Source organism: Grampus griseus (assembly GCF_964374135.1).
Source record: "Grampus griseus genome assembly, chromosome: 4".
In the NCBI taxonomy this organism is placed as follows: domain Eukaryota; kingdom Metazoa; phylum Chordata; class Mammalia; order Artiodactyla; family Delphinidae; genus Grampus; species Grampus griseus.
The window spans coordinates 35970322-35988699 of record NC_138997.1 but is presented as its reverse complement, the minus strand read 5'-3'; the positions used below and the strand labels follow the sequence as shown (position 1 = coordinate 35988699).

General features: G+C 36.0%; 1 protein-coding gene across 1 annotated transcript in view; it reads left to right on the top strand.

Moving 5' to 3' along the window:
- The window catches only part of PTPN13 (protein tyrosine phosphatase non-receptor type 13), a gene marked incomplete at its 5' end in the record, with an annotated part of 177088 nt that overhangs the window by 32053 nt on the left and 126657 nt on the right, over positions 1-18378 (top strand). The window contains 3 exons of the mRNA XM_082653757.1: positions 8035-8100; positions 10210-10395; positions 14154-14241. Coding sequence (XP_082509883.1) covers positions 8035-8100; positions 10210-10395; positions 14154-14241 — 340 coding nt within the window. The remainder of the gene's footprint in view (positions 1-8034; positions 8101-10209; positions 10396-14153; positions 14242-18378) is intronic.

The window sequence follows — 18378 nt, the reverse complement described above, 5'->3', positions numbered from 1 at the left end:
GGGTGCATAAATATTTACAATTGTTATATCTTCTTCTTGGATCGATCCCTTGATCATTATGTAGTGTCCTTCTTTGTCTCTTTTAATAGTCCTTATTTTAAAGTCTATTTTGTCTGATATGAGAATTGCTACTCCAGCTTTCTTTTGGTCCATTTGCATGGAATATCTTTTTTCATCCCCTCACATTCAGTCTGTATGTGTCCCTAGGTCTGAAGTGGGTCTCTTATAGACAGTATATATATGGGTCTTGTTTTTGTATCCATTCAGGCAGTCTGTGTCTTTTGGTGTGAGCATTTAATCCATTTACATTTAAGGTAATTATCGATATGTATGTTCCTATTCCCATTTTCTTAATTGTTTTGGGTTTGTTATTGTAGGTCTTTTCCTTCTCTTGTGTTTCTTGCCTAGAGAAGGTCCTTTAGCATTTGTTGTAAAGCTGGTTTGGTGATGCTGAACTCTCTCAGCTTTTGCTTGTCTGTAAATGTTTTAATTTCTCCATCAAATCTGAATGAGATCCTTGCTGGGTCGAGTAATCTTGGTTGTAGGTTTTTCTCCTTCGTCTCTTTGAATATGTCCTGTCACTCCCTTTTGGCTTGCAGAGTTTCTGCTGAGAGATCAGCTGTTAACCTTATGGGATTCCCTTGTGTGTTATTTGTTGTTTTTTCCTTGCTGCTTTTAATATGTTTTCTTTGTATTTAATTTTTGACAGTTTGATTAATATGTGTCTTGGCGTGTTTCTCCTTGGATTTATCCTATATGGGACTCTGTGCTTCCTGGACTTGATTAACTATTTCCTTTCCCATATTAGGGAGGTTTCAACTATAATCTCTTCAAATATTTTCTGTGTCCCTTTCTTTTTCTCTTCTTCTTCTGGAACCCCTACAATTCGAATGTTGGTGCGTTTAATGTTGTCCCAGAGGTCTCAGAGTGTCCTCAGTTCTTTTCATTCTTTTTTCTTTATTCTGCTCTGCAGTAGTTATTTCCACTATTTTATCTTCCAGGTCACTTATCCGTTCTTCTCTTTCAGTTATTCTGCTATTGATCCCTTCTAGAGTATTTTTAATTTCATTTATTGTGTTGTTCATCGTTGCTTGTTTCATCTTTAGTTCTTCTAGGTCCTTGTTAAACGTTTCTTGCATTTTGTCTATTCTATTTCCAAGATTTTGGATCATCTTTACTATCATTATTCTGAATTCTTTTTCAGGTAGACTGCCTATTTCCTCTTCATTTGTTAGGTCTGGTGCATTTTTATCTTGCTCCTTCATGTGCTGTGTGTTTTTCCGTCTTCTCATTTTGCTTATCTTACTGTGTTTGAGGTCTCCTTTTTGCAGGCTGCAGGTTCGTAGTTCCTGTTGTCTTTGGTGTCTGTCCCCAGTGGCTAAAGTTGGTTCAGTGGGTTATGTGGGCTTCCTGGTGGAGGGGACTAGTGCCTGTGTTGTGGTGGATGAGGCTGGATCTTGTCTTTCTGGCGGGCTGGTCCACGTCTGGTGGTGTGTTTTGGGTTATCTGTGGACTTACTATGATTTTAGGCAGCCTCTCTGCTAATGGGTGGGGTTGTGTTCCTGTCTTGCTTGTTGTTTGGCATAGGTTGTCCAGCACTTTAGCTTGCTGGTCGTTGAGTGAAGCTTGGTGTTGGTGTTGAGATGGAGATCTCTGGGAGATTTTTGCCATTTGATATTACGTGGAGCTGGGAGGTCTCTTGTGGACCAGTGTCCTGAAATTGGCTGTCCCACCTCAGAGGCACAGCACTGACTCCTGGCTGCAGCACCAAGAGCATTTCATCCACACGGCTCAGAATAAAAGGGAGATAAAATAGAATGAATGAAAGGAAGAGGATAAAAGAAAATAAAATATAGTAAGGTAAAATAAAATAAAGTTATTAAAATAAAAAAGTAATTATTAAGAAAAAAAAATTTTTTAAGTTAAAAAAAACAACAATGGATTGATAGAACCCTAGGACAAATGGTGAAAGCAAACCTATACTGACAAAATCTCACACAGAAGCATACACATACACACTCACAAAAAGAGGAAAAGGGGAAAATATAATAAATCTTGCTCTCAAAGTCCATCTCCTCAATTTGGGATGATTCGTTTTCTATTCAGGTATTCCACAGATGCAGGGTACATCAAGTTGATTGTGGAGATTTAATCCGCTGCTTCTGAGGCTGCTGGGAGAGATTTCCCTTTCTCTTCTTTGTTCGCACAGCTCCCGGCGTTCAGCTTTGGATTTGGCCCCGCCCCTGCGTGTAGGTCGCCGGAGGGCGTCTCTTCTTTTCTCAGACAGGACGGGGTTAAAGGAGCCGCTGATTCAGGGGCTCTGGCTCACTCAGACCATGGGGAGGGAGGTGTAGGGAGTGTGGGGTGAGCCTGCGGCGGCAGAGGCCGGCGTGACGTTGCACCAGCCTGAGGCACGCCGTACTTTCTCCCGAGGAAGTTGTCCCTGGATCCCGGGACCCTGGCAGTGGCGGGCTGCACAGGCTCCCTGGAAGGGAGGTGTGGAGAGTGACCTGTGCTCACACACAGCCTTCTTGGTGGCGGCAGCAGCAGCCTTAGTGTCTCATGCCCGTCCCTAGCCGCAGCTCGCGCCCGTGTCTGGAGCTCCTTTAAGCAGCGCTCTTAATCCACTCTCCTCTCGCACCAGGAAACAAAGAGGGAAGCTGGCTTCACTCTTTTGTATAACAGTGCTCTTCTGCATTTCTACATGTCCACATCCTATGTACCAAGCATTCTTTCAATCAGCATCTTTTGAGAACTTATATATTCTACAGTATATTAGGCCATAGGGTTACAAAGATGAATAAGAAATAGTTCTGGGACTTCCTTGGTGGCTCAGTGGTTAAGAATCTGCCTGCCAATGCAGGGGACACAGGTTCGAACCCTGGTCCGGGAAGATCCCACATGCCGTGGAGCAACTAAGCCCGTGTGCCACAACTACTGAGCCTGAGCTCTAGAGCCCACGTTCCGCAGCAAGAGAAGCCACCGCAATGAGAAGCCTGCATACCGCAACGAACAGTAGCCCCTCCTCGGCGCCCGCATGCAGCATTGAAGACCCAATGCAGCCAAAAATAAATAAATACATTTTTAAAAAAAGAAAGAAATAGTCCTTAACCTCAAAGGGCCAGCAGTGTAATGGACAGATAGACAAAAAGAAATTAATGATAGTAATAATAATAGTAATGGAAATATGTACAGTAATAGTAGATCTGTACAAAATATTAAGAGAACACAGAGAGGGGACACATAACCTACATTCAAACCTCAGCTTAAGCTCCCCCTGCTTTAAATTTCTTCTATAATCAGAAGTAATCTTGTCCTTTTGAATTTCCTTAGCACAGATGTACCACTTCTACTTTGTTTAATAGATGCATACATATATATTCATATAGTTTTCTTCTTAGAGTTCTGATTCTAGGAAAGGTACAACAGATTAAAGCCGTGGTTTTGAATCAGAGGCTGCTTTATCTTCCAGTGGACAGTTGGCAATGTCTTGAGACATTTTTAGTTGTCATAACCGGTGGGAGGGCAGGGGGAAGAGGAGGAAGGTAGTTCTACTGGCATCTAGTGAGTAGAGGCCAGGGGTACTACTGTTATCCTACACAGGATAAATATCCACAGACTGCTGTCCACAGCAAAGATCCCAAATGTCAGTACTACAGAGGAGTATAAGCCCTGGTTTAGAGGTCAAGAATATGGCTCTGGAGCCAGAATTTGAATCCCGCCCCTAGCACTTAACTACCTGTGTGACCTTGGACAAAAGTTACTTTCTCTCTCTGTAGTTATTGAATAAGCTGAAGTATAAACTGTAAGGTTGACACACAGTAAACATTATGTACATACTTGCTGTTGATATTCTTATGTATTAGTATATGGTAGTATTATTGATCCAGAATGAGATATTTATATTTTACCACAATCCCGAGCTTAGTGACTTTCAGAAAAAATGTTGAACGACTAAATGGATAGTTAATTAGCTCTTCTATAAATGGTATCTTCTAGAACCAGTTCCTTTATCGTTTAACCCTGTGTATGAATCATCATTATCAAAAGCAGCCACTTCTACAAGAAACCATCCTGGTTTGCTATTACACTAAGGGAAAGGAATAGATTTTCTCTGTACTATCCATCAGGAACAGATAGGTACTGAGATCTTTGATACAAATAGAGCCTTGGCAAAGATCACAAAGCAAAAAATTCCCTTGGAAGCTAAATAAATATGCAGTAGAACTAAGAGGCAGATCAAAACCTTTTTTAAAAAAAAAACTTCTAATGCCTGACTTCTTTTAATATGGGCCATCGTATTCTCCTTTTTTTCTGCTTATGTGAAAACCAAAGAAACATATGAAGGCCAAATACTTGCCTGTTTTTGAATAATCACTCCTTGTATGACCTTCTCCTTTCCGTATAATGACTAACTAAACTATAACCCATTCATTGCTATTTATCAACCAGGTGAACTAAGGGCTCTCAGTGGTATTGCAGCGTTACTGTGTTAATTTAGTTACACCGTAGTATCACTGATCTTCTTTCTGCCTGTATCTTTTCAGGTTGCATCAACAGTAAAAACTCTTAGCTTATGAATAATGTATATGGAAGTATTATCCATATTTACTTTACAGATTATTTTGGAATAAATGTAAAAGTAAAGCATTTTTCTTTGTATACTGTACAAACTTTTTCTCAAATATTAATAATATTTCTCTAATATTAGATACCAGATATTATTATACATTAACAAAGATCTGATGTACCTGGAGTTATTTATTTAACAAAATTTTAAATGATTTTTAAAATATTAAAAATTTTGAACCCATAAAGCACTATCCTAATAAAATAGCAACTATCATTTCTGCATGTTTTTTCTATATATAGATATTTCATATCTATATGTATCAAGCAGAGGTCTCCAGAGAAACCGGATCAATAGGATATGTGTGTTTGTTTGTGTGTGTATATAAAGAGAGTCTTATTAGCTCATGTAATTATGGAGGCAGACAAGTCCCAAGATCTCCAAGGTGAGCCAGCAAGCTGGAGACCCAGGAGAGCCAATGGTGTAGTTCTGGTCTGTGAACCAGGTGAACTGAGGGTGTAGTTCCACAATGAAGGCCAACAGGCTCAGGACCCAGGAAGAGCTGGTATTTCGGATCAAATCCAAAGGCAAGAAAAAGTTGATGTCCTAGTTTGAAGGCAGTCAGACAGAAAGTTCTTTCTTACCTGGGGGTGGGTAAACTATTTTGTTCTATTCAGGCCTTCAAATAATTGGATAAGGACCACCTATATTGGGGAGAGCAGTCTGTATCCAAAAACACTCTCACAGAAACACCCAGAATAATGTTTGACCAAATATCTACGCATCCCATGGTACAGTCGACACATAAAATTAATCATTATACTATATACATAAATGATCAACAGATGTATATTTTTATAACCTAGTTTTAAAAATGATGTTAATAATTTTATATAGTCTTGTATAAAAATTATTAAAATAAAATAACTCAATTAGCCTCCTGACAAGTAAATGTAGTAAAGAATCTTAAAATACTACCAGTATCTCAAAGGATCACAAATCAAAATTAATATATTAAGAGAAATATATTTGAGTATGCAGTTAGTCATTTTTGCTAAAGTTATGAAAAATGTTTTTCATATATGAGACTCTTTGAAAACGTGTTCCCATGTGAGGTTCTTTGAATTCTAAACAGAAATATGATACAAATAGCCTACATCATGCTGCCTTGAACTTTATGCACATTTAATTGAATTCAGTAGGCATGTATTGAATATCTATTATGTAAAAGTTCTGTGTTAACTGCTAAGAGGGATATTAAGATGTGTTAAAAAGGCTTTCTCAAGGAAGACAAACAAGGACACATCTTAACTATGTTACAGGTAGTATTAGTTAACTGTTTCATTAGAGATACAAATGAAATAATAACTATCATATAAGAGAGAATGCTTTATCCTGTTTGAGAAGATTTGTATAGCATACATAATAGATAACATCATCTCTGGACTATATCAATAATGGGTGGAACTTTTATTGACAGATGAAAAAAGAAATAAATTCTTGGTAGGAAGAACTGCTCAAGAAGCGCTGGGAAAGAGAAAGATTTATTTTGCCAACAGAGAATTATATAGTAGTTCTGAAGTGTTACGTGTAATAGAGCAAGGAGTGATAATTGAAGGAAAACTTAAAAACCTGGAAATGGAGCTAGAGGCAGGTCAGAGTGAGCCTTGCATATCATCATAAAGAATTTGGATTTTGGGGGCTTCCCTGGTGGCGCAGTGGTTGAGAGTCCGCCTGCCGATGCAGGGGACGCGGGTTTGTGCCCCGGTCCGGGAAGATCCCACATGCCGCGGAGCGGCTGGGCCCGTGAGCCATGGCCGCTGAGCCTGCGCGTCCGGAGCCTGTGCCCCGCAACGGGAGAGGCCATAACAGTGAGAGGCCTGCGTACCACAAAAAAAAAGAATTTGGATTTTTGATAATTGGGAGCCATGAAAATATTTGAAAAGAGGAACAACTAATCTGTAACTTAGGAATAATTTAGGAGGCAATACTAGGAATAGATTAAAATGCTGTGAGATTGTAAGGATACCCGGTTTTATTTGTATTTACCTCACCTATATCTAAAGAGGATTTGAGACAGTTTGTATAATTAAAAAATACAGGTGTGAAAATAAGGGCAAAATGAAAAGAAAAAATAAAGACAAGAAAATAAGATGGCCCTGGAGTAAGATTGGTGCAAAAAAATGCTCGTGGTAAGATTATTCAGTACTGGTGGAGATGGGCTAAAAGTCTAGCTCTGAAATCACTTAACAGGAGAACTAGAAAATGATTACTTATAAGGATTAACTGTCCTCACTTCAGGCTGATAATCTTGCTCCCTGTTTCACAGGGGAAAAATAGTAGAAGCGATCAGGAGACTTCTCCCAAGATCCCACAACTGGACTACCTACATAAATTTTCATATTCTTTGCTTCCCTGCTTCAGAAGAACTGTGACAGAGGTGTCAAGCCAACTCCTTTGTGCATTAGCTTCCACTTCCTCCCGCTTACTCAGCAGTGTTCTCCCAACAGTCTCCTCTCTCTCCTGCAGTTCCAGTTTTCCCTGTTGGATCATTCCTACCAGCATAAAAATATGTTGTCCTTTTTTCAGTCTTTAAGAAGCAAACAGACAATGAAAAAGGAATCTTTTCTGACCCAACTTTTTTCTCTATCTACTGCTACCCCATCCATTCTTAGTAAGAAAAATGCTAATCAAAACTGCAATGAGATTTTTTTTCTCTCTTCAGTTTGGTAAAAATCTAAATCTTCATAACACATTCTATGAATAAGGCTTGTGAAAAAATCATATGTTGCTGGTAGAAATGCAAAATGATAAAACATCTGTGGGGAAAATCTGACAAAATGTATCAAAACTATAGATGATTTACTCTTTTATTCATAATCTAGGAGAGTCAGTTCAAGAGGAATACCTGCATGTACAAAATGACATCACAAGGCTGTTTGCTAAAACATTATTTATAATAGCAAAAGTTTAGGAAAATTCTAATTGCCCATTAATAACAGATCAGTTAAGTAAACAATGCTATAGCCACAAAATGGAGTTCTATGCAGCAGTAAAAAGAATGAGATCTATAAACATTGATATGGAAATGCCTGTCTTGTTAAATTAAAACTGCAAGGTGTCGAGTAATTTTTTAAATTTCTGACCTTTTGTAAAAGAAGGGGAAAGTAAGACTATTCATATTTGCTTGAGCTTTCATAAAGAAACTTTAAGTAAGAACTAATAAAAATGATTACTCATAGCAGACAGTCTAGATAAAGTTGAGGGGGGAAAAAAAAAGTCTGTTCTGATCATTTCCAGTCTTATTTTCTGTTTTAAGCTCTCACATACTTTAATGCAAAATATGAAATGATGATTTTCTCAAATCATGTGTTGCACTTTCTTTGGAGCAAAGTCATGAATATATAGTACTTGCTAAATTAAGTTTTTACATAAAATGATTTTTTTTTAAATTCTGTTCCTAGATCCATATTTATTCTCTTGGAATGACATTGTATTGGGGGGCTGATCATGAAGTACCTCAGAGCCAAGTAAGTCAAGTTGTCACATTTGTACAACTTTACACTTTTTAAGAAGTTCTTTGTATTTATGTGTTCTACAGTGTGTTGTCAGGCACACCAGTGTTTCTACACTGGTTGTTCACATTAATAATGTCACACTCTCAGAATGAAATAATAAAGTACTAAAGAAATTATTTTTCTTAGACTGTTCTTAGAATTATAGCAGTCACTACCTGTTTCAACAGTTCACTCTGTGAAATATAGTAGCCTCTTCAAAATTATAGCGAGAGAAATGGGAGTCCACTTTATTTCTTTTAATTTAATGACTGATAAAGGGGGCTTGTAAATTTCTTTGATGATTCATTCTTGAACAGAAAGTGATAACCTTTTTTGATGCAAAAACTGTAGGAATAATAGTAGCTCTAACTATGTCTCAGAGTTTTACTTCATTACTTTTTCTCTTGTCACTTCAAAATCATACTTCACTACTCCTGCAGCAGCAGACACAGATATTAAAGTAACACTTTGTGGGGCCTTAGGCTCTGATGATCATTGGGCTGCTTCTAGTCTTTATTTTCTAAAATAACTGATCTCTTGAAGACACAATAGTAAACATAGTAATAAATATAATCAAAAATTTAAAAATAACTGTATTTCATCAAAGATGTAGCATACAGAATTGTGTCATTTTAGGCATTTAGAACTCCAAACAAAAGTAACTGTGTTTTTGGTTTTTTTTTTTTAATCAAATTAAGAAGCAGTAAGTATTTTAGGCTTATATTCTAAAATTCAGACATCTTAAGATCAATGAAAAACGAATGATAGTCTTCAACTTGGTTTGGTTTCATTTTACATCATGAAAAATACTGTATATTTACTTTCCTCAGTTTCAATTCTATAAATATAAATGAGAAACTTAAATTATTACTGGAAATAATAGGGTCATTTTATAGAACCTAACTTACATGTAAAATGTGATCACAGCCTATAATTTAACACTTTCTCTTTTCTGGTAACTGAAAATAAAGTCAGTGTATCTATAATGTGTAAATTGGATGGGAAGTATAAACATTTACTTCTATTTCACTGTCAGATATCATAACTGTTTTGGAAATATTTAATATTAATTCAGAAGTATTTATTAAGCACCTACCTTATGTCAGACACTGTACCAGACACTAGGAATATAATGTTCCATGTCTGTGGAGTCCTATCACAGGTACAGACAACCAAAATAACCAGTTACAACACAATGTGACAAATGCTATGTTAGGGAAAATGGAGGGTGCTATGGAAAACCAAGCGTTGGAGCCTATAACTAGACTTGGAGGGTTAGAATAGGTTTATTAAAGGACATTGCTGCTAAGCTGAGCTCTAAAAGATGAAATATAATACCCAAATGGATGAGAAGTGGAAGGGAAGGGTCACAGGTAAAGCATATGTTTAAACCAAAGTGGATGTACCAGTTCAGACTCCCATAAGCAATGCTTTTCTCCTCACCACTACTTCGTATTATCAGTCCTTTATTTTAACCATTCTACTGAGTATATATATAGTGACTTCTTTCTGTGGTTTTAATTTGCATTTCTTGGTATGATTATTGGACATTTAGATATAATATTCTATAAATTATGTCAACTAATTAAAAAAAACTCACATTTTGGCTTCTGTTTCACCAGCATAATGACAACTTATATTTAAATGACCTTGAGTCATTGCAGTATTTGAAATCTCTTCTAAGTTATCATGAGTGTCAAATTACATTAAATATATATCAAATATATTCCTTTTTTGAAATGTTAGGAAATTGTTTATTCCCCCCAAGTAGTGTATATATATAAACTGCTTACCAAAATACTTGGATAACCAAAACATTCCATTTCTTAATCATACCAAAACACCTCAGAGTTTTCCTATAATACCTCCTACCTTAGGAGATGTCTGTTAACCAACTTCTGCTAATAAAATTTTTGGATTATAAAAATGTAAAATGCAGTCAAATATACATGCTACTAGGTAAGAAATTTATTTCCTCCAGGTGTGTTTGGTGTGGTTCCTGTGACCCTTGGAATGGTTTCTCTCATGTTAGTTAGATTTACTCACACTTGCCAACATTACCTTTTCTTTCTTTGTATGCAGCCTATCAAGCTTGGAGATCATCTCAACAGTATACTGCTTGGAATGTGTGAGGATGTTATTTATGCTCGGGTTTCTGTTCGGACTGTCCTGGACGCTTGCAGTGCCCACATTAGGAATAGCAATTGTGCACCCTCATTTTCCTACGTGAAGCAGTTGGTAAAACTGGTTCTGGGAAATCTTTCTGGGGTAAGCCACAGTTCCAATTGGTTCCTATAGTCATACTTTAAAATTTAGTAGCATTTCACAAAATTTTCTTTAAATGTGGATAGCATTTTCTCAGTGAAGACTAGGAACAGGAGATTGAATTTCAGGTTCTAATGTTAATTGTTTATTTGAAACAGTACTTAAAAATCTAGAAACCCATTGCAATAATTTAGTCTCCTAGATTTTATGGGAGTTAGTCTTTTTTTAGAACTTTATTCTATCAGGTATTATAGAATCACAGCATGTTAGAGCTGAGAAGTCTTCTTGACTCTTTTCTTACATCTTTTCCTATGGAGCTTTCAGTAAGTGATTCTACCTACTGTGAAAGTCGTATGGACATGCAAAATGGGTTTTAGAATTATTTAAGTGCACTTTCTGTTGCTTTATACCTCTTTCTTGCTCACTTATTAGTCTGGACCCCTTAGGTATTCTCAAACCCTCCCTACCTTCTTTGGACATTGGCACCTGGTATGTAAGAGGGATGCATGCTTGTATCCCTACTAGATTGTCCCAAAACTGGGACTCCTTTGTTTTCTCTCTTGTCTTAGATATGAAGAATCCCAGGACTAACAATCTCTATATCTAATAGTCCCATTGCTGCATTTCTTAAGCTATATTCTATCCCATTTGCTCCAGTTTGGGACCCCCCCCCCCTTGGTTTTTGATATTTGATGTAGGTCTAAACTTTATCTGCTCTGACCCTTTAGGTTATGGTGCCTGAGTCCCCCTCCTTTATGTAGGCTTTGGATTAGGTTTACCGCTGTCACACAGGGTTCTTGCTGGCTTCCTCTTAATTCCTCATCCCTAAGGGTTTAGTTCTGCCATCTTAACCAGGATGTCGTATGGCTGGCAGGGGTATATCCAAATTCCACATGCTTTGCCAGTTGATAAGAAACAGGCTCATAAAGTCTTCTAGGCAGATGGTTTGTAAACTGTACCCCAAGGAGCCTTTGCGATTCTGTAGTCAGAGGAAGGGAGGTAGTAGAGGCTAAGTGAAGAGAGTTCTCGGCTGTTTATTTCCCCTCCTTAACTAGAGCTGATTTATTTGTTTATATTCCTGTATGTGATTTTTTTTTTTTTGGAACAAAGATAAAGCTACTAAAACTTTGATCTTCTATTCAGACCAAAGTTTCCCAGATATTTTGAAATATATTTTTGTTTAAAAAGTTTTCTCTATGGTCAAATAAAGTTGAGGAAAAACTATTTTAGGAAAATTAAGTATATTTTCACCATAGAACTTCCCAGAGCCTTTAATACACTAAGTTGTATTACTAACCCTCAAGAGGGATAGGCACACAGGTGAAACATTTCCCAAACTTATATTGGCCTTTTTTCACAGATCTTCTCATAATACTGATATTCTGTAAAAACTCGCTCTGAGGAACGTTGATCTGTACTAACTTCTTCACTTTATGGGCATGTTTCCTATTAATCAGCCAGGGATTTAAAAGCTATGAGATTTTGAGGGGAAAGGATACAAGTAATGACTGGGTTGAAAGATAGCACTTTGAGCTAGATCCTGTAGACTAGATAGAAAGGGTAATCCAGGCAGAGGGAAGTAAACTTGGACAAATGCTGTGAGATGGGAAAGAGCAGGATGTTTGAGGAACAGTAATAAGTCTGATATGGGGTGTGCTGTGGGGTTGTTTAGTGGGAGAGAAGAATAGAAAGGTCAGTTGGAATCAGCATGTAGAGAGCCTGCCTTTCTAAGTAGAAATAATAACACTCCCCTCATCCATTGCTCTTGCCAGTCTCCTGGACATCACTGGGCAGAAGTAACTCTCACAGCTACCTTTTTTTTTTTTTGCGGTACGTGGGCCTGTCACTGTTGTGGCCTCTCCTGTTGCAGAGCACAGGCTCCCAACGCGCAGGCTCAGCAACCATGGCTCACGGGCCCAGCCGCTCCGCGGCATGTGGGATCTTCCCCGACTGGGGCACAAACCTGCATCCCCTGCATCGGCAGGCGGACTCTCAACCACTGCGCCACCAGGGAAGCCCACAGCTACCATTTTTTAAGTGTTTACTTTGTGCCAGGCACTGTGCTGAATGACTTATGTGCTTTTTCACATTTATTCATCACAACCCCAGGTTACAAGAGATAATTTCATCCTCATTTTAGAGATAATGACACTGGGGCTCAAATAGATTAAATAACTTGCCCATGGCCACACACATGGTAAATGACAGAGACACAATTGGAATCTGGATCTCTCTGACCCCAAAGCCATTAGCTGTCAGCCATTATGCTCCTTGGAAGCTGTCATTGCCTCCAGTCGCTGATAGAATGAGTTAGTCTTTCACTCAGTGTGAAATTCACTACAAGTGACTATAATTCTTACTTACTTACTTAAAATTAATTAGCATAGAGTAAAAGTCAGTAGTCCAGCTTAGTTGTCCTGGTTTTTCCACTGATTTATATAGCATGTTTGACCTCAATTTTACTTACCTGTAAAATAGGAATAATGGTACATACCATCCACCCATATTACTAAACAGTTTTGCAAATAATTATTTCAATGTTGATGAGCTGCTTCAAGGTCCTTAGAATTTTTCCTTGCTATTTCTCCCTTTATTGTAATATGAAGATAATAATAATATGTACCACATGAGGTTTTTAGATAATTAACATAAAGTATTGTAAAGCCCTTAAGGTAGTGCCTGCTTTATAGTAATTGCTCAGTAAATGACAACTATTATTAATAGTAGTGTCAATGCAGGAATTCACAAAGATGATACAGGATTTTATCTCTTCAGTTACTGCCAATATAGTGCAATGTGGACCAGTACTATTTATATAATTTAAACGATAACATCATTTCAGAAATAGTTCCATTTAAGTCTTCTTATAGGTAGGAAGCATAATACCTCGAATACTACCTTAAATGGATTTTTAATGCATACTTAAATAAGTTTCACTCATGGAGGAATATTAAAATGTGTGTATGTGTGTGTAAACAGATAAGTGTGCATGTTCTTGGTGCCAGAGTTAAGTAATTTCTCTTCACCATTCTCTCTCCTTACATTTACTTCTTGAAGTTTCTCCTCTAATTGATCAGCTGAATAAATTCAGTATTCTAACATTTCACCCCTTGTAATGTGGAATTTGATGTGCTTTATGTTAAACAAGTGCCCTCGGTTGAAGTTATTAAAGTTTAAGACTACTTAAACGTTTTGTTCTAAAGTGTCTCAAAAGAGCATTGATTTAAATTTGTCATCCCTCAATATGTCTATTTAGTTTAAAATATTTCTCAAATGTAATTTCTGGCAGGCAAAATCTAGAAAATTATTTTCGAAAATAATTTAAATCAGCACCCTCAGTGCATAGTTGCAATTAGGAGAGAGCTTTATCATACCAGAATTAATATGGTTTTAAAATTATAGTCACACTTGAGAGGTGAAAGTGGTTATCAGTTTGGAAAAAAAAAGAATACTTCAAGTATGTTGTTTTGAAATGGAACTCATTTTAACTACTTTAATTTGGCTAATTTTGTTCCCTAGTTAGCAGATTAGTCTTTGACAGATGTTTCTTGGCTTTTATTTCCTGAAGATGAATTGGCCAAAACTAAACTACATAAATCTTATCCAAGGAATATATATTAACAATAGCAGACGTGGAGTGTTTTTACTTAAATGTTATCCTCTCCAAGAATTATCTAACTGGTGTCATTCTGTAGACAATTACCATGAAAATAAAAGGGAGATTCTATTGTCAAACTTGACTTTTGATTACCTATGTACAGACGGATCAGCTTTCCCGTAACAGTGAGCAAAAGCCTGATCGAAGCCAGACTATCCGAGACCGATTGAGAGGAAAAGGATTACCAACAGGTAAGAGTATATTAATAGGAAACTTTTAGGCTTTAACCTTAGTTATTATTTCCTTTACAAAATCATACTTAACCTAGCTTGGAAATCTGGTAATTGTGACCATAATCATAAGTGTGCAAAGTGGAGGCACCGTACAGATAAGGAATGCTATGTGTATTAATATATAAATCCATGATAGTTATGCAGAAAATGTTAATACAATCAGGACACCATGGTAAATAATTTCTTTCCCAGTATTGTTATTGTAGCAATAATATCATTTTTTACTTTATCATGGTATTTTGTATTAAAAATACATTTTAAAGTACGACAAAACACATATTTATGAACATAAATGCTACTAAAACAAAGGTTTCAGAAAGCAACATTATTCTTGTTGCATACTGTTATTTTCTATTCTGTTTCTTTTTTTAATGCTAATCGCACCCCACTAAATTGATTTTATGACCAACGAATTTCATGACTTAGAGTTACCAAATACTAACTTAGGTTATATGATGCTGACTAAGTAAAGACTGACGAAGAGTGGTCTTGCTATTTGCCAGTAGCATTGGATAATTATAGGTTCTACATAGTTATTAAATTGATTTTTTAAGGAAATGAATAGAAATTCAAAACACAAGAAATGGAAGTAGAAAAACTAAATTTTTATCTGAAAGTTTATTTTTCAGTGGTAAGTTTCAAGCTTGGCTTATTTATAAAATGAACTTTTGTTTTTGTTGATTATCTTTGTTCTCTTTTCATCAAGCAATATTGATAATTATAATTTAAACATTAACAAAAATACTTTGTGGGTGAAATATTTTATTGTCTTAAGTCTTGAAGCTGGGGTTAAAGTAAATGTAAATATTGCTTAAATATATTCTAATAAAACATTCTAATTGATATAGTCAGATTAAAATGTTAAGATGTTTAACTGCTTAATTAGATAATCAGAGCACAGCTATCTTATTTAAAACCTATGAGAAACTCTCATTGTGAAAACTAAATATAGACATTTGATTATCCGGACTAAAAGTTTTGCAGAATTCAGAACTCTCATGTCTGAGAGGGAAGGATGTGCCCTAAGCAAGTGTACTGCTTCTCTTAAGAAGTCAAAGAAAAGCAATGAAATCATTTCTAATGGAGTGATTCTGTAATAATGCAGTTAGTTCTGTGTCTGTTTTGGTACTTTCATTTTACTTATTGAGAATAAGGATTGTTTTTCTGAAAAGGTACTTAGCTTTCATATCATCAGTATAGTCAATTTACTTCGGGTTACATAAAGTTCTGTTTCTAATACATATATTATTAGTTTATGCATGGGTCAGAAAAGAAGGCAGACTTTGCTTAACTTAGTTTTTACAATGCTTTGATGGCAATTAAAAAAGTATTTTTAACCCTTCCTTATGTTTTCTTACTATACTTACGTCCTTATATATATAGGTACCTTCCTCTCATAGGTAAAAATCTGTTTTCTTTTATCTTAAAACAATACTAGGATTTGAGGTAAGATATCATGTGAACCTTGGTGCTAAGAATAGCAGCACTTTGTTAATCTATCAAATTTTGAATCAATTCCCTGTTTTAGAATAGAATGAGTCTTTTTCAAGGATACACAATGAATTTTTTTTTTTTTTGGCTGCGTTGGGTCTTCGTTGCTGTGTGCAGGCTTTCTCTAGTTGCAGAGAGTGGGGGCTACTTTTTGTTGTGGTGCTCGGGCTTCTCATTGCCGTGGCTTCTCTTGTTGTGGAGCACAGACTCTAGGCACGTGGGCTTCAGTAGTTGCAGCACGTGAGCCCTAGAGCATGAGGGCTTCAGTAGTTGCGGCGCATGGGCTCAGTAGTTGCAGCACTCAGGCTCTAGAGCACAGCCTCAGTAGTTGTGGCACATGGGCTTAGTTGCTCCACGGCATGTAGGATCTTCCTGGACCAGGGATCGAACCCATGTCCCCTGCATTGGCAGGCAGATTCTTAACCACTGCGCCACCAGGGAGGTCCACAGTGAATACTTTAATAAGTAAACGTTAGATTTAAAAGAAATGATTTGTTTCTCTTATTTATCATCTTTCTATTTCTTCCTTCCTTCTTATTCTCCTCTTATCTCCCTTTCTCCCCTCCTCCTTGCTTCCTTATTTCTCTTTCCTGTTCTTTCTCTCTTTTCGTAGCTCCCTTCTGTCATCTCCTGCTGTCATTAAGTGGCCAGGATATGAAATTGAAGTTTGTATGCTTGGTTGTTACTTGTTGATTTAGTAAATATGTTATATTATTATTAATTTTTAAAGATAGTTTGTTTTTTCTAAGAATAAAAAATGTTCCCAAATATATGAGACTCCCCCATTCTATCCCTCTTCATCATGAATCTACAGAATCTGCAGAAAAAGATCACCCTGCCATATTTAGTTTATCAAATTTTAAAGACTCACAAGTGTTAACATAGTTTAGATTATATTACTTTCAATGATTCAGAGTCTTGTTGTTTCAGACATCAATTGTTATGTAACATTTTAGAGGTAGCAATAGAGATTGAAATGAATCTATGCCAACTCTATAACATACTTTTTTTTTTTTTACTGGTAAGTTATTTTGTTTTATTTTTTTAATTTTCATTTTGTATTGGAGTATAGTTGATTAACAATGTTGTGTTAGTTTCAGGTGTACAGCAAAGTGATTCAGTTATATCAATACATACACATGTATCTATTCTTTTTCAAATTCTTTTCCCATTTAGGTTATTAAAGAGTATTGAGCAGAGTTCCCTGTGATATACAGTAATTGCTTGTTGGTTATACATTTTATCTATAGCATATTTTAAATAGCAGGTTATTTACTTGTCATTTACATATATACATATATTTGTGAAAACCATATACAAAATTAAGCTTTCTGGACACATAGATGCTAGAGATGGGGAAAATCCACTATTAAGCATGTTAGTTTTTGTACGTGTTAAATGAATGTTTGTTGATTGAATGAGTATGAGAAAAAGTTTTATAAAAATATTAGATATAGTAATACATTTGTAATAAAATGTTAATGGTTCTGAAAAGAAATATATGAGACTATGATTTAATTTTTTAGATAGCCTATTTTAAGCCTTAAGTTGTGTGCAGAGTAAAAAATAAACTGGTAGTTTAGTTCACCATCTTGGCTCATGTTATTAGACTATTTTATTATAACAACAAATGTATCAGAAGTTTTAAACCAAAGTATTAATGCCTTTTATTTATGACTTTGTTTTTGTAATATTAAGACTTAGTATTACTAATAGTGCTCTAGAATTCTTATGACTAATAGACTGTCCAAATGCAGATAATCTAGAAGTGACTGTAGTAACTTAAGAAAATTAACAGAGAAATCTGTAAATAGACTGTCCATAGATTTTAATTCTCTAATAATCCTATCTTCTTATTGGAGAGTACAATCTCTCCAATATCTAAACTCAAGAGAATTTGTAAGGAGTTACAATTTGTCACTCAGGATAAACCTAAATTAGTTCCTGTAGTTGGGGTAGAACTAGAGGTTCTTATACTTAAAGAAACAATAGCCTTTTGGATCCTCAGCCTGTCTTAGCCGTTGCTTACTGCTAAGCAGTAAGGAAAATATTACTGCTCAAAGTCTCTTTTAATTTATCTTTAATAAATTTGTAAAACCACATCTCAAGGACAGAATCCACACAGTATACTAATTACAGACATTACCAGACAGAAGCAATTAGGAACTAATAGTCTGTGGCACACACTTATTAATATAACTCTTAAGATTAAAAAAATTAACTCATGAAGAAGAAATATTCTTCTAGGACACTGGTGTTACCTTTGGGCAGTGCCAGTTCTTAACTGTCAGTGGTCACTTGCAGCAACGCAACGTTGTCGTATTACATTAGTAGTAAGGCATTCTCTTTGATGCAGACCAACCTAAAGCCTTTATGTAGTGATAACTTAGTTTATTACATTCCTGACCACTATTCTCAATAAATAAAATGTCAAGATGGGCAGTGAGATACAGAATTAGATTAAAAGAAGTAAGCAATTTTAGACATAATGCCTCGTATCTAAGTGATCTGATTGTTCAACTAAAACTTAACAGTAAAATTTTTCATTTATGAGTAAATGACCATAAAAGGTCTCTCCTTACATCTTACCTCTGAGATCTGTTA